The sequence below is a fragment of the Solea solea genome, chromosome 5 (genome assembly GCF_958295425.1).
Source record: "Solea solea chromosome 5, fSolSol10.1, whole genome shotgun sequence".
Lineage (NCBI taxonomy): Eukaryota > Metazoa > Chordata > Actinopteri > Pleuronectiformes > Soleidae > Solea > Solea solea.
In genome coordinates, this window is record NC_081138.1 from 14,143,165 (window position 1) to 14,159,317 (window position 16,153).

The 16,153-nt window shown below is 39.4% G+C and overlaps 1 protein-coding gene across 2 annotated transcripts in view; it reads left to right on the forward strand.

The window, feature by feature from the left end:
• LOC131459659 (MAM domain-containing glycosylphosphatidylinositol anchor protein 1) overlaps positions 1-16,153 on the forward strand; it is a 138,211-nt gene that overhangs the window by 67,247 nt on the left and 54,811 nt on the right. For both annotated transcript variants that reach the window (XM_058629681.1, XM_058629682.1), the window contains exon 5: positions 14,597-14,793. In XM_058629681.1, the coding sequence (XP_058485664.1) occupies positions 14,597-14,793 (197 nt within the window). The remainder of the gene's footprint in view (positions 1-14,596; positions 14,794-16,153) is intronic.

Here is a 16,153-nt window from a genome sequence, read left to right on the forward strand (position 1 = left end):
AAAGAAATGTGCCCAAGTCAGGATTGATGTTATGAACAAGCACCATCATTCAATGGTGATAAGGCAGGAGCACAAAGTCTCACATAATGTGAGGGTATATTACAAATAATTGTTGCTTCATACATTTAAGATGACACAGCGTCAGTGCTAACGTGTGAGACACTTTGCATGATATTTAGATTCTCAGCTGAAGGACAGCAGCAGATATGAGTCCTGTGACCTCACTGTTGAGATCTGAAGGAGGCACATCTGTGTCTGTGCAGGAGGGGGCTGCAGCCCCCCAGCAGCCAGCACCCACTTTCCACGTTATGGGTACATGGTCTTTGGCAGGTGGACCCTCTACCTCCACTTTCTATGGATCCTATGTCCCATCAACAACTCTATTAGACTGCACAGCATAAAGGATTACGTATAGTTGATGAGGAAGGGGAGGAGGAGGAGGAGCGCTGAAGCGCATCTCTGTGTGTGTCACAAGCTGAGTGTGCATGTATTGTGAACCACATCTAAAAGGCCCGGCTCACACCAGACACATCGTGTGTGCATTGCTGCTGTGTTCTGGCATAATTTCAGTTTTTAAAAGCGCGTTAACACTGCACACACGAGACATGCTCAAAACCTAATCGTAGATGCGAAAGTCTCGCCTATTTTTCACACATGATGTTCGGCTCCCATCAAAAACAAACAGAGAAAGGATTAGTTTTAGTGTCTAGGCCGAATCTGAATACATGAAGAACATAAATATTGTATTTTTTAAACTATTTTGCACAGCCGGTGTGAACTCACACGCATGCGAGCCGCAGCATAGCGGTGATGCACATGCCACACATCTAGTGTGAACCAGGCATAACGTGCTGTTTAAATAAGCATGACAATACTGCATCATAAGGCCAGGTTTTTGTTAGCCAGTGGCACAGTGACTTTCTGCTGCCTCAAGATAGCAATTCGCCTGACCACATCCCTACACGACGCAGGTTCTGTGCATGAAAATAACACCTGAGCCAGTTGAAAACTAACATTTGCGGTTTGCCGCATTGCACCGGTTGTAAGATAGTTACAGAGTTCATTCAGTTTCTGGCTGAAACTTGATGTTTTACCCAAGTCTTAGGAGTTTGGCTCATAATGCTTATGCAATTGTCCAAATCTCCGTGTGCGGACGTCTTTGGGGAGGTCATTTGCTCAGGACCTTTTGTTCAGAATTCTTCATCCTCTCTGCTGCAGCAGCATCATTAATAACTTGTGATTGGTATGCGGTATGGTACTCCTATTTGTTTATTCATTTATTTCAGTAAATATTCATGCAGTAAAATTATTCTACCCTGCTCAGTTATTTTTAGGGTAAGGGACAGCTGTAACACTTTCAAAATAAAGTTCTGCAAAGAAAATCTAAGTAGGTGCAAAACTTTGGATGTTTAGAATGTTTCAAGGATTTTCACAGTAGCACTGCTAAAAAGAATAACAGTCACAGGCTAAATTCACCTGTAGCAGGTAAAGAATTGCACTTACAAGTTACAGCATTACTTTTTTTTTTTTAAATAACCTTAACAAATATCCTCGCATATTGTGACCTAAAATCAGCTGTGTTTTCAAGACAGATGGACGAACAGATGGATGTGCTGAGCATAAACCACAATTACCCTGCCAGTACTTCCCAAACATATGCTTAAAATGACATGTTACAATTGCACTTGTTACTTGTTACAATAGAAGAGACTCATTTATCCAAATTTCATACATCATGTGTCAGGTTGCTTTGACAAAGCAGTCTCTAACTGACCCACATTTAGATCTCAGCTTAACGTGCATCTCTGTTAATACCACTTGAAGTGTAATTACAGTAATCAATAAGCCTCATTATGTCCTTTCTTTATTCCTCAACAAGCACCTGCTTAAAGTATACCTCAGAATTTAGCAGTAATCTATTATTACCCTATAACCCTAACCCTTATCTCATGTGAGACTATACTTATATACTATAGCGAGAGTCTATGGTAAAGATTTGTGCCACACTTGACTGGCACTCGCTGTAAACGAGCGAGAGAACGTTTTTAAACTACATTTGAACGCAGATTATACGTAGTAGTCATGGGTTGTATAATATGTAGCTTGTTTATTTCTAATTTTCCATGTTTTTATAAATTATTTGAGATGATTCCTATCTTCTTCTTCTTCATGTGAGACTGGTGGGGTGGCGCCCTAGTGCCCTCTATGGATGGGCCGCCACTGGAAAGCTCACATAATCTACATAATCAACATGATAACTCCAGTGACAAGAGAGGATACAGTTAATATTCTAAAATAAGCCATATTCTAAATAGGATGTTGTTTTGTTTAAAGTACAATTCATCATCATTTTATTTATCATTTTATTACAGACTTTATACATATTTTCTTTTCTGACATACCTTGGAAATGTGTCCACATGTATTACAAAGATATTTCAAAGGAGACAACATGGTTGATTTGTGAGTACAGCAAATGAGTGTGTGTGTATGTGTACATGTGTTTACATCCTTCCATGAATGTGTGAAATTATTAGGACTTGATAGAATGAGTTTAAGTCACCGAAAGTATGCATGCATGCACATACAACACTGTGTGCTTCCCATAGCAAATCCCCCTCCTGCTCCCTCATCCTAGGCTTCCAGTGGGTGAGTATGGTGAGTCACTAATCACATGTGACATGGGTTTCCATGACAGTTTGGGGTCGCCCGTCCCCACCCCTCTGCACTGAGGTACTATGCAGTTACCTCTTTTAAGAGCAGAGCTGTTTGATAGCTTTGTTAAACATTAAGAATGTTTGACGAAGACAAAGCTGCAGCATGAAGGGGAGGTGAAGGAAGAGGAGAAGTAAAACAATGAAGTGACAAGAGAATGTTGAAAGATAGAAGAACTCGGTAGGTGCAGAGGAAAATAGGAAGAGAAAGGGAAAGAGGGTACAGAAGCAAACGCCAGAGGGGAAAAAAGAGAAGGAAGCTCAGTAACAGTGCAGACAGAGTGGTAAACCCATCAAAAAAGAAAAGCACAGTTTGTTTCCCTTTTTTATATCAGTGTGCATGCATAGAGTTTATTTTGTTAATTGTTTCTTTATTATTTTTATTAATTTTGAATCAGTTGTACAAAACTGGATCACCCAAAAAGAATTGAATAGCAAGAAACCCCAGAGGAACGTAGTGGCCACACACACACACACAAACACACACACACACACACACACACACACACACACAAACAGATTGACATATAGTGTGGTTATTAGCTGTCCTGCAGACCATAAAGAGATAAGACTTCTTCACTTGTCCCCATCATGTGCCAGGCTTTATCTAAAATGTATTTTCCCCCTTCCCCTCTGTTTTCCATCCCTTATTTATTGACTTTATTCTCTGTAAAGGTTCAAATTATCTTGACCTCTGCACCGGCTGTTGTTGCACATCCTGATATTTTTTTTTCTCTGGGAAAATAACCATTACACTGTATTGAAGAATAAATCAAGCAGTTTATGGTGGGTTTCCTATGGTAGTGACAACATATGAAAGAGGCTGTACATCATAAAAGAGAGAGGCTGAAGTGATGATGTGTGAATATAAGAACTGTGAATTTCAAGGAGCTACTGTAGAGCATTGTTACTATTACAATGTGTTGATGTGGAGGTGAGTCATGTAGTGTTGTATGGAAGTAGCAGGAATAATGCTGACAACTTGAAGTGTAACAAACCAGTAATGTGACAACAACCTGACAAATTAGTTTGACGGATTACATTCTATATAGTTTATCACTTATTTTCTAACCCACATAATATATCTAAATGGTACCACTAACCTTAAGAGACATTAAGAAGTGGCATTTTCTGATCCTGATGACTTTATGGTTTGCTGATGACGCCAATAAACCGGAAAACTTGATTCAATTGAAAGGCATTATCCCGGTGTTGAATTAATAAAGACATCCAGCTCTCTTTTCAATAACGTCCAATCAATATATCTTGCTGATCACATTTCAGTGAGTCGATTTTCACCCAGCTGTCATTACTTTTGTGGGATGCCTTTCCCCTTAAGGACAATTATTAATGATGTGCTAGAATGGGAAGAGAGTCAAATAGGCTCTAATTTCAGTATACACATTCTATAAAAGGTTTATATGTTCAAGTTACAAAACTTCTGTAAAACCCAAATTGAGTATAAAGCTGCAGCAGCTCAATTTGTGCTCTGGTTTGTGGGTCAATTTCAGGAAAAAATCCTCCACATGGCGATTTAGTAGCTTAATGATTGGACCATATGTCTGACACCTAAACGAGCAATGGGATGGAAATGTGTGGCTATAAGCTAAAAACTGACAGTGAACCATTTATTTAATATCCTTTAATATTACCGCCCTCTATAGGTAGAATGGCTCTTCAAATTAGCCAGCTCCCTCCAGACCGAGACCCTATTGGGCAGCATCTGTATTCATCAGCGCCATAAGGCCAGACCAATTCTAATATTATTTTATGGTGATGGCATTTTTCATCCAGACAGACTCCAATAACTTCCAACATATATTTTATGGCTTTGCTCTTCATCTCTTTTTCCCCCCCATTTTGGTGTGTCTTCTGTGTACTGCTGTACCCCTGCTCACTTTCATCCTCACTCACTCTCCATTTCGCTTGCTTCATCTCCACCGTTACTATCTTTTTTCACAACTGACTTATTCTGTAGGTTTTCCCTCTCATTTCCTATTATACGTCTTTCCTTACATTTCTCCTCCGCTGCCTCCTGCCACATCTTCTGTCTTTCATTTATGGCCAGCTTCAGCAGGCTGGGTAATGAAGGCAGTGTTATAAAGTATGGGAGGTGCCTGGGGGCAGGCTCACAGCCTGGGAAGTACCAGATATGCCTTCAGATAAATAACCGATTAATGTGGAAATAAACCAATTTCATCTCAGCCTGATGAAGTAATTATTCAGCTCAAGATCGACTTTTCATCAGGTGTTGTCTCTGTGTGGCTGAGAGAGAGAAGAGAGAAGAGAAGAAGGACTCGAAATGAGTAGACTTGGGATTCGGAGTTGTTTTTTATCTCATTGACTAAATAATAAAGAGAGATGAGATGCAGAGAATAATGTAGGCTAGATGTTATGGAAGGGAGGGAGCCGGCTGTGGAACTGGTCTTTTACTGCAGTATGAAACACATGCATTGTTATATACCAGCATACATATACTGGCTGTTTGAGGTTTTGTAACATTTTAAATGGCTCTGTTAACAGAATAATATTATTTGTTAATGACAAAAAGAAGAGTCCGTGTAAAACAGGCCCTGCCCAAAGTGAAAAAGTTCTTCCCTGATGGAAAACCAGCACTAAATATCTTAGTAAAGTGTTCCAGTAAGGGGAAACACACACATTTTGAAAGTGAAGAGATACAAACGTTGTGTAAGTGAAAGAAAGAATCAGGAACAATCCAGTGGGTGCACTGTCAAGGTGTTTGTGGCACTCAAGGATGTTGTCTGAAGTACGCTAACTCAGCACATTCTCAGTACAGGCAGAACTGGTGGTGGTGAGTTCCACACAAATCAGTTGGGAAATTAGGCAATAACCATCACAGCCACAGGCACATGTGGTTATTTTCTTTCAAAGTGTTGACTAATAAGCTCTGGGAGGAGCTGTGGGTAGTTTCTAAGATAACACTTGTTGGTCTGAAGAGCTCTTTTTCTAGATGAAAGTAAATCCTCCATGGTAAAAAAAAAAAGTCTTTTTCAAAAGAGGAACTCAGCTTCCCTCTGTTATTCTAAGACTGTCTGGCTTGAACAAACAAAACAGACACCAGTAGTTTAGACTGTGTTACAAGACAAGGACACAAATAACTGTGATCTCTATGCAGCTTGAATTAAACAAATATCAGTGTGCTGTATATATATGCATATGCCTTTATGGTGTGATGGATGTTTTTGTAACTTTGCATTTCATCGTTTCATCTAATTTAACCACATAGGGCACATTGATTTGCTCTGCTAGCATGTGCCTTACTTGGATATGGCTCTAAATTATTTATAGTATTTCTCAAGTATTTGTCAAGTAAATTGAAATTTGCTCTGACACCGGCGTCCATGCTGAATGCACCCCCATGACCCATGACCCTCTAAAGCCCTATGAAGGTCATGAAGGTCACACGTGTAATTCTAATGTAAATCGATGGCAATGTAACTGCAGCATAGAATATTCCCTGAGAGTGAGAAGTGTCCTTGACTGGTCCATGACGGATCAACTGGCACAACAAACTTTGAATCATGTACCATCGTGTATCAGCCTTGACTGTGTGCTGTGTCATTTGACATGACGTAACAAGGTGGTTTTATTTAATAAAATTATTGTTTTTTTTATCCACATTGTCTGAATATTCAGAAATGAGTTTCTTAGGAGCGGCGAGACATTTCTTTGAGTAAGCAGGTGTGGTTTTCTTCTCTTGCTTGAGGGCATATTGTATGATTCATTATAAGCTCCCATTGAGAACCTCTGAACCTTTGACCTGTCATTTATCACATGGTAATTACAACAGGTAATCCCCTGGCTCTGGTGATTACGGGACTGAATTGTGAGTTAAAGCTTCTGCCCCCTGTAGTCACCACACTAACCATTATGTCTTACATTATTAGCTCAACTTCAATGATGTGTTCTTCAGTCTATCCACGTGACAAAGAGTCTCTGCTTCTCACTTCTCTGTGTTTGGGTTGTTGTTATCCTGGGAGTCTCCTGTCTCTTATATATTGTATTTGTTCACAAGACAATGAAAGTGTAGTTCTGCCAGGATATCACTTTAGTATCTGAGCAGGAATCTACAGAAGTGGTCCAGAGCTGTTTTAATAAAGGAATGCTGCAGATTGCCCCTGGGTGTAATAGTATTTGCCCCACAACACAACAAAACACAAGACTTGTAATAATTTTAAGACCAGCAACAGCCTATATCGCTGGGTCTGTCTCTATATGTGATCTTTATATGCGCTGTTGCTCTGGTCCACAGTGTCCTGGATGCCACGAAGCTAATAAATATGCAGCAAAATCAAGGGTTTTGCGATACATAACGTTCAGCTGTAACGTTCAGCTGTGCTCATTTTGAAGCCATTCTCATGAAAGCGCACATGTATCGAGCTCAGCCGTGAACAAGGCATCAAGAAGGACATCCTTTATCCGCTCTGCTGCTCACAGATAACTTCAGAAGGCACTCACAGGGACAGAGAAGGACCGTCTTTTTGCCCTCTGTCACTGCAGACCCATGTGTTGTTTTGGCCCCTGCAAAATGTGTGTGTGTTTATGGTGACTGCACGTGTGTGTGTGTTTTCAGTGAGTTTCCTCTTTCTCCCAACACACCCCGTCACAGCTGTCACCACTGCTGTGCTGCTACACTGTTACACTAATGACTAATCCTGCCAAACATAATCTTTTTCTCTTCAAATAATAGTTTTACATCACCGTTAATGTCTAATACCATTTCCCAGACTCTTAATTAGGGCGTGTATGTAACGCACGTTTTTTAGCAATTTCATATGTTTGGCAGAGAACTTGTGTTTTTCTGTTAAACCTAACAAGTCAAACATAATGTCTATGCAAAGGAAAGGAGAGGGGAGAGGAAAGGAAAGGAAAGCATAATTGGAGCAAAAATTAGGAGGCATGTAAGTAATTTTGCCAAGAAGCTTCATACCACTGTCTACATGTGTTAGACAATTTCATTTATTTTTAACCAATAATTAAAAGAAAAATCCATCAACTCTGTTCTCAGCCTTCTCATTATTATGCTTTCTTTAATAATCTATCAGCTTCTTATAATTCACTCCCTTTCTCATTGTGTTTCACTATTGAATCTGCTGATATTAATTTAAATATTAAAGAACCTAGAATGATATTACACTATAAACTGAGTCTGGAAACATTTCATGATTCTTGCCCATCTGTCCGCCTGTTTACATTTATGGACTAAACCGACAAGAAAAGACTCAAAACTATGATTTGTGGGGGTTAAAAGACGAGCTGTGATGTTTGTTACACTCACAAGAAAAAGAAAAAAAAAACGAAGCTGAGAAAAGCCTAAATCAAACATTTCAAACATTGCATTTTTAACCACAGGCAATGTGCACGTTATTTCCAAATGTGGGCCTTGTGCATGTTTTATGTCCCCGTTATGGTGATGTCTATGAGCAGACTGCTGAATTATTGGATACTGGAGTTGGATCAAACAGCCAGTCTGCCTCTGTTTGTGTCTCTGTATGTGCAGTCTTTTCTCTATCTGTGTGTGTGCGCGTGTGTGTGTGGCTGTGTTGTGTAATTGAAAGTCTGTAAGAGCGTGTTTTCAGTCTCTGTATGTGAGAGTAGCACAATGAGAGGAAACAGTAAGCTATGCTATTATTGTTGTTGTGGTAATCGCTTACTACATTCTGACTACAATTGTCCACAGAGACAGATTTGCGTGCGCAGCTATCGTGAATTATGGTTTTTAATTACCTCTAAATGTTGATTACATCATAACCAATCAGAAAACCTCCTTGTTGTCCTGGATGTATGTTTATCATGGGTACACATCTTACCAATCAGAATGCATGACATGATGTTCTTAAGTGGTGAATTGGTAAAGTTAACCAAACCAAGCAGGTATTTCTCTTCTTTTTATGTAAACACCAGCTCATTGTTGGGAGGTGCCGACTCCACTTGTTTCCTTTGTGAAGTGAAGTGAGTTGTTATTATTTGCTCAATCACGTAGTGCTTGATGGGACTATGAGGCTGTCAGAAGTTGTTTGCAATGCTGGTGGTCATTTATGTGCAAAGCCTTCCGTGATAGTTGTGGATTTATTCAGCGATAGTAAACAGTAATGAGCATTACCGTTCTAAGGTGCCGTTTAAACGTTTGTCTGCATTATTACACTACAAACACACAAACTGACACTGTTTGAAGTCAGATAGAGAAATGGAGTGTGCAACCATTCATATTTAAATCCCTCTATGATTTGATATGACGCTGGTGAAGAAATGTAACTTAATAAACATATAAACTTGATCGTTATGCCCAAATGTCATCTTTGTTAAAAGAAATGAAAATGCTCTGCACTTCATTAGCACAAATATGTGTATGACTTAGATACATTTCTTTTGCAAATTATTAATATAATCTCATGTGTACTTAAGCGCATCACAGTAATTGCAGTTGTTTACAATCCTATATTTGTCGTTTGCAATAGAACATACAGTAAATGTTATTACTCTGACAATAACCTCCCAGCACCCACACACCCACACAGACAGTCATCGTGCCACACACACACACACACGTACATCACACCCCACCTTATTCTCCTCCACTACACACTCACACTCAATTGGACCTGTCATCTCCTCTTTGGTCCCCTAATGGCCGTCTACTCCACGAGAGCTATTAGAGTACAGGACATGTTATTGGAAATCAAAGAGGATTTGGAGTCTATCGTGTCCTCCTGCAGGGGAAAGCACCCAGCAGAGGTCAACTTGTTACAAAAACACACTCGCTCAACCCTGACCACCAGGATAGATTGCTTCTGAGTACCCTGCATCTCTGTTTTCCATCATTGCCATTACTCAGGTTATTTGTGTGGGACTTTGCGAGATTATGTGAGTCATTAAAATATATACTGCCTGTCTGTGAAATTAAGTTACTGCTAAATGCTACCACACCTAGATTTAATCTATTACAAAGGGTTAATGGGCTTGGACAAAAAAAAATTGTCTACAATTTGTATTACAATGCATTTTCTCTGGGTTTGTAGCACAGTCACCAGATGTTCAGAGATTGTAATTCTGACCACAACCATCCGATAATGAGCAAACGCAATCTGTACTGCAGTTTTTTCTTTCTCCTTGTTACCTTGTTTTCAAATGTTAATTCAAATAATATCATTTGTATCAAAGAAACAGCTTTTCTCAAAGGAAACCTACCTGACCAGAATTGCTTTCTGCCCAAAGCTTCAGGGAAAACTCCAAACACGTTGGTTTTGAAACACATGCTGGTGTATAGCTTTCCTATATAACTTTATTATACATATTTTATATCTGGGGATCTGAGGATGGTACACGGTTGGTGTCCGTTGCAGCAAGAAGATCCTGGTTTGCGACCCAGTCGGAACAAGGGCCTTTCTTCGTAGAGTTTGCATGTTCTCCCGATGTGTGCATGGGTTTTCTCCAGGTTCTCCGGATTCCCTACAATCCAAAGACATGCAGATTTGACGTTTAGGTAAATTGGACACTCTAAATTGACCGTAAGCGAGAGTGAATGGTTGTTTGTGGCTCTGCGATGGACTGGCGACCTGTCCAGGGTGTACCCCGCCTATCGCCCTTTGTCAGCTGAGAATGGCATAGCACCCTCTAATCTTTGAGTGTTTCCAGTCGTCCAAATGCAGACAAAGCAATCACAAACACCGGAAAATAAAAATAAAAATGTGTGCAAAAGCTTCACACTTCTGTGTGAAAAGTGAAAAAATAAACAATATTACTGCTAGTAGTTTGCAATGTATTTTCTCAGTACCAAGATTTTTCTCTAATTATTACAATCACTACAAACAATTAACCTAATACCTAATATCATGTTTAACTTTGTATCAGGTGAAATTAAAATCAGCACAGTACAAATGCTATCTGCATTTTTATTCATCAGAAGCATAAAACGAAAATTGAGATTTGTCTTCTTCAGTGAAAAGGCAATTCTGCCCCCTACATTTCTCCAAATAACCTTTATTTAAACAGTATATTATTCAGAGCAAACATGCAAGCAACAAAACATTTATCAGATTTATCATACGTCAGATTTATTTGTTCAGCTAAACATCTGCGTATGTGTCACTATTTATCGCAAATGTTTTAAAAAAGTTGTATGCTTTAGTCACATTGTCCAGGCAAGTTTGCCATAGATTAAATCTAGTTGCCAGTAAAATGCCTTTGTGTCAGCATGTTTAGTGTCTAAGCAGAAAACAACGCCAGACTAACAGTACTGTTCAAATCTGAAAGCTTAGACGTACATTAGAAGCTGTGGCTAAGAAAAGCAGTTTTGTGCAATTGATCTAAGCAGTGTGCAAAGGCAGGACTTATGGGAAATCAGAATCTTCATTAAAGTTTCATATTGTATTTCTGTGCACTTGCAGTTTCATCGCAGGTCTCTATTTACTGAAGGGCCCAAACTGAGTAAAGTAAGGTTCACCTTGGGAGTTTGGATTGTAAGAGTTTGTCAGTGAAAAGAAAACAAAAAAAACAGCCATGTATATTATTGTCTTCAAATGAACATGATGCGAACATTCAGTTCAGATTAATAATCAGTGCTCTTCACTCTATTTCTGAAATCGCATGCCTTTTAACAGCACATGGATGTGGTTATTACAGCTGATCACAACAAAGTACTCACTCTCAGGGTCTAATTATCCATCAACATAAATAACACTTTACAAACTGAAATGAACAAATGAACTTGTGCAAATACTGAACTGTATATATATATGCTGTATATATATATATATGTATATATATATGTATATATATATATATATATATATATGTATATATATAAAATCCTGATTAGAATCTTGATTTGGCTGCTGTCATGTTGACATTTTGCAACTGGAGACTCACCTGCACCCAGGCTCCTATTGGACAATACCAGCTGTCAATCACACTGGTCTGTGTTTCTATAAATAATTTACACTGACATCATGTTCTCTTGAAAAATATAAACTCAGGAAAATGTTGACTGACATTAAAAATCAAGTAAGAAGTAGGCTCATTTCTCATATACCTCCATTGAAACAAAGGTATTTTTGCAATCAGCAAAGTTTCCCCCTAGTAGCTAGTCAGTTTATTGTTACTTCCTGATTGACTTCAAGAAGGAAAGCAGGAGGCCACTTTGTTCTTATATTGTATGTTCTAGCTACGTCTACTTTGCTCCTCGACCCTCTGGTCAGACTCCTGCAGTGTCGCGTGTGTCGAGGGCTGCAAAGGGAGAAAACTGGAGATCACTGGGTACATCAAGGAGCTGACTGGATACCTGGGATAGTAACTGTGGAATATGGCGGATGATATGCCTGATACACCATATAGAATAAATGAATTGGTAGTGCAGAGGGGAGACGAGCTGCCATGTTAAGGCGACTCTGTGGAAGGAGTGCTTATCTGCAGCAGAGTGAAGGTGGTGTGAGGTATGAAGAGACTGTGGCAGAAATGTGTTTTGCCCGGGCAGCAGCTATAGAAAACAAAGCTTTCAAACTGCTTATTTTCTTTTCTAAGCTCTGACTTTAGGTGACAGATTCCACTGCTTAAAACATATTTCAAGTCAGTAAAGTTTACAAGTGGATTTCACTTTATGATCGGCAAGACGGATAAAGCAAGAAATGAATGTCTTTTCTGTCGTGTCTGTTAGCAGCTTATGTGTCGCAAACTGTTCCATTTGTGTTGTATTGTTGTGGCTATAGGTCTCCTGTTGTCTCTCTCAGCAGTGACTGACCAACCTATGACAAATGTGTGTGAGGAAATAGCTTCGTTAAGTCAGTCAGGGTATAAAGCTTTTCAGTTTTCTTTCAACATTGTTGAACCTATTCATACCAACCTCATGACGCAAGAATCAAAGCCAGAAGATCATGATCCTGTATAATTCATTTTCTGCCAACCATCAAAATGGGATGTTGAAGTGTTTGATATAATAAATTGAATAGTTGGCCTGGTGGTGGTTATATAAAGTAAGGATTTTATTTATTCTTAAATAATTATAGGCTGGGGCAAGTTCGGCCATCAAGGTTCATTTTTGTACGGTAGAAATACAAATTTAAAACCATAATTTTTCTTAGTAGGCACAAAGAAACGTATTGTAGCACAGTGAATGCTGAATGTTGAAGCAGTTGCACAGATATTTTTTATATTTTTTTATAATATGTGGCATATTTGGTTTGTTCTATACAGTATATAGCTCACTGAAAGACAGGAGTTAACGTATAGTTTCAGTGTTGTACCCAGTCTGACTCTGGCCACGTTGTTTAATTACGATTCAACACGGATCAGGTTTGTGGTTCACATTCATAACCTCAAGTGTCTTGCATGTGACTTTCATGTGAACACGACTGCACCCTAAAATGGCTCAAATGTGCACATATTCATACGTTGTTGTTGTTTGGCTTTGCTGCACTGCTGGTGCAGGTCGATGATGACATGGCTGATTCCAATAAGACTGTTGTCACTTATGTTGTATGGCCACATATTGTATATGTATATATATATATGTATATATACGTATATATGTATATATATATATATATATATATATATATATATATATATGTATATGTGTGTTTATATATATATCTACAATCTGAACTTATATTTACCCTTCATTTAAAAAAAAAAAAAAAAATAACATCTGGTTCGTTTGGTGCCACCTGAATTAGCTCAAGTTGCCTGCGTCCACATCAGAACTCTGAATTCAAACCACAACAGTGCTCTGATGCTGTACTGAGGCTGGACAGTTTGATGTGGGTCCAGATGTGAGTGTGCGTATGCAGCTCTGTGTGTGACAGCAGCCCTCCTGTGACAGCAGTGCCCTTATCAACAGCACACAAAAGCAAGCGAGCACATCCCCAAAAAAAAAGCTCCTTCTTCCTCTATCACGAGACCAGCCACACTCACATCTGATGGGGTGAAGGAACAAAGTGATGGACACACATCACATTTGACCTGTTTTCTTTTGGCTTGCACCATCCTTTCTTGGTAAGTGTGCATTAGGTGAGACGGGTTGACACGAGAGAAAATAAACGAGGGACAGGAGCAGACAAGGTGTGTGTGTGGGGGGGGGTTGTTTCTGTGACGTTTGAAGTCCACAACACTCCAATTAGGAGGCAACGAATTGGGATCATGCATCATGCACACACACACACACACTTCACTGGAAGCAATAGAGGCAAGGAGTGAGGAGGAGGGGATGGTGATATGGAGTAAAAGTGCCAGTGAGTTTTTTAGCGATGGCAGCAGCCAGGAGAGAACAGCCTCCAAGCATGTGACAGCAGCTGGAATCCTATTCACCGGAGGAGAAAAGAGATGACACGCCCATGATGGAAATGCACAGGGAAATGGGACAAGTTGAGGGAAAACGGTTATAAGAGAAATAGAGAAATAATACATAAATGTGCTTCATGTGTGAGAGAGCTACAGAGGGAAATGGCAAAATGAAAAGATTGTTTGTACATTTGTGCTTGTTGGAAGAGAGAATCCATTGGCAAGTGTTTGGGTAGCTTTGGTCAGTGTGGGTGTGCCAATCAGTGCCAGCAAACAGCACATTTGTACAAACAGCATTTATTTGTTGTGTCCCAGCTACCAAATCACATTACTGCTGCACACAATATCAGCAATGTACTGCACAGACCAGGCGGCAGCATCGCATCATACAGAGAGAAAGGTCTTTGAACTAGCCACATGTTGAAGAATGTGTGCTTCTGTAAAACACTACCTTGTGGTTTTTGAATATCAGTGTGTGCTAATATAAAACTTTAATGAAGAAGCTTCTAGAGAATAATTAGCAGTAATCTTTCCCTGCAGCTTCATTCTTCTTTTTTTCTTCTTCTGTTCCTTTGTTGTGTTTGGCAGACCTCGACACACCAGTTCTCACGGTGCATCAGACCATCAGTGATGTACGAGGCAGTTACTACCAGGAGAAGACGGTGTTCCTGCGCTGCACCGTCAACTCCAACCCTCCCGCGCGGTTTATCTGGAAACGTGCGAGCGTGCTGATCGAACAGAGCAAGGACAATGGAGTGGACATCTACGAGCCACTTTACACTCAGGTACATGTAAATACTACACAGAACAGACACTTGGCCAGGTGCGCAATCACGCTGTGTTTATTTATTATCTCTTTGGAAAGTGCATAGCAACATTTCTCAAAAAAAGTTTTACACCTATGCCTAAGAAAAAATACAGATATATTGTGTTTTTGTTCTACTTTTGTGATTAACGTTCTAGTTGATATGAACACTGTTGAAATGATATCGTCATGGCAACGAAGCTCCAGGTCATAGCAATGTAAATGACAATTTACAAAATCCCTTTCCAAACAGCAATTAGCACCAGCTTTAAACTTAAAGCAGAGCGTCACGTCTGTCAAGTTGTGAATGCACTTTTCCAAATGCCAAATTAGTTTGAATTCTAGTAAAAATGTATGTTAATAATAGAAGAATAATAAACTAAATATGCTAGCTATCAAGAGAGTGAGGGATTAAATGTTGTATCTATCTATCTATCTATCTATCTATCTATCTATATATCTATCTATCTACCATGTGAGAGGGATTCTAATAGAAATGTTCTTTTCACTCTCAGACTTAAAACTACAAATATAATTATGTAGTGGACGCTGACATTAAAATTGCACACATGTAGACATAATTACAAACAAGCACATAGATCTATGCACATAGAAAACCTCCATGTGCACTTACTGTGTAGTAGTATTGGGCTTTTTGACTGCCAATAGAGACGTGCAAGCTTTCAGTCAAGTTGAAACTATTCCCCATCAGTTGGCCAGTTACTTGTCCAGTTAGCCGACCAAATAAACAGTCTCCCAGCGTTGAGTGGTTGCCTTCGCACAAGCCTCTCTGTCTCCCTCCCGTTTTTATCCACTTATCAAGTGTCAGTCAGCCACAAAGCAGATCCCCTGGAGTTCAATTAGCCAGTCAGTACAGCTCCTCTCAGGGTTGCCCGAGACGCTATTTTCCCATCACCTTCTGCAGCAGACAGACAGTTATGTCATGTCAGACACAAAATCTTGATCTGAAACTTCATTAGTGAAGTTGAAGGGAATGTGCATTTTCAAGAGAAGCACAGACAAAGCTATTGAGATGGTGAGACACGCTGTAGTTTCATAATAGTAAGGGAGCGGGGGGTGGGGGGGGGGGTGTTTTTCAGCTATTTTTTGCACAAACAATCAAATTGATTTAATTTTGCTGATAGTCTCATGCAAAGCTTCTTTGCCATTCATCATTCAAATAATCCTTATTTACATCTTAAATACAAGCGATAATTGGTGCATGTCAGGCACACAAACATAATCCGTGTGCGTGTGTGCTTCAGTGGTTTTTCACTCTCATTAAAAGTTTTTAACGACTTTTATTTAAGATTATAAATTGATGTTGATATTGTTGTTTG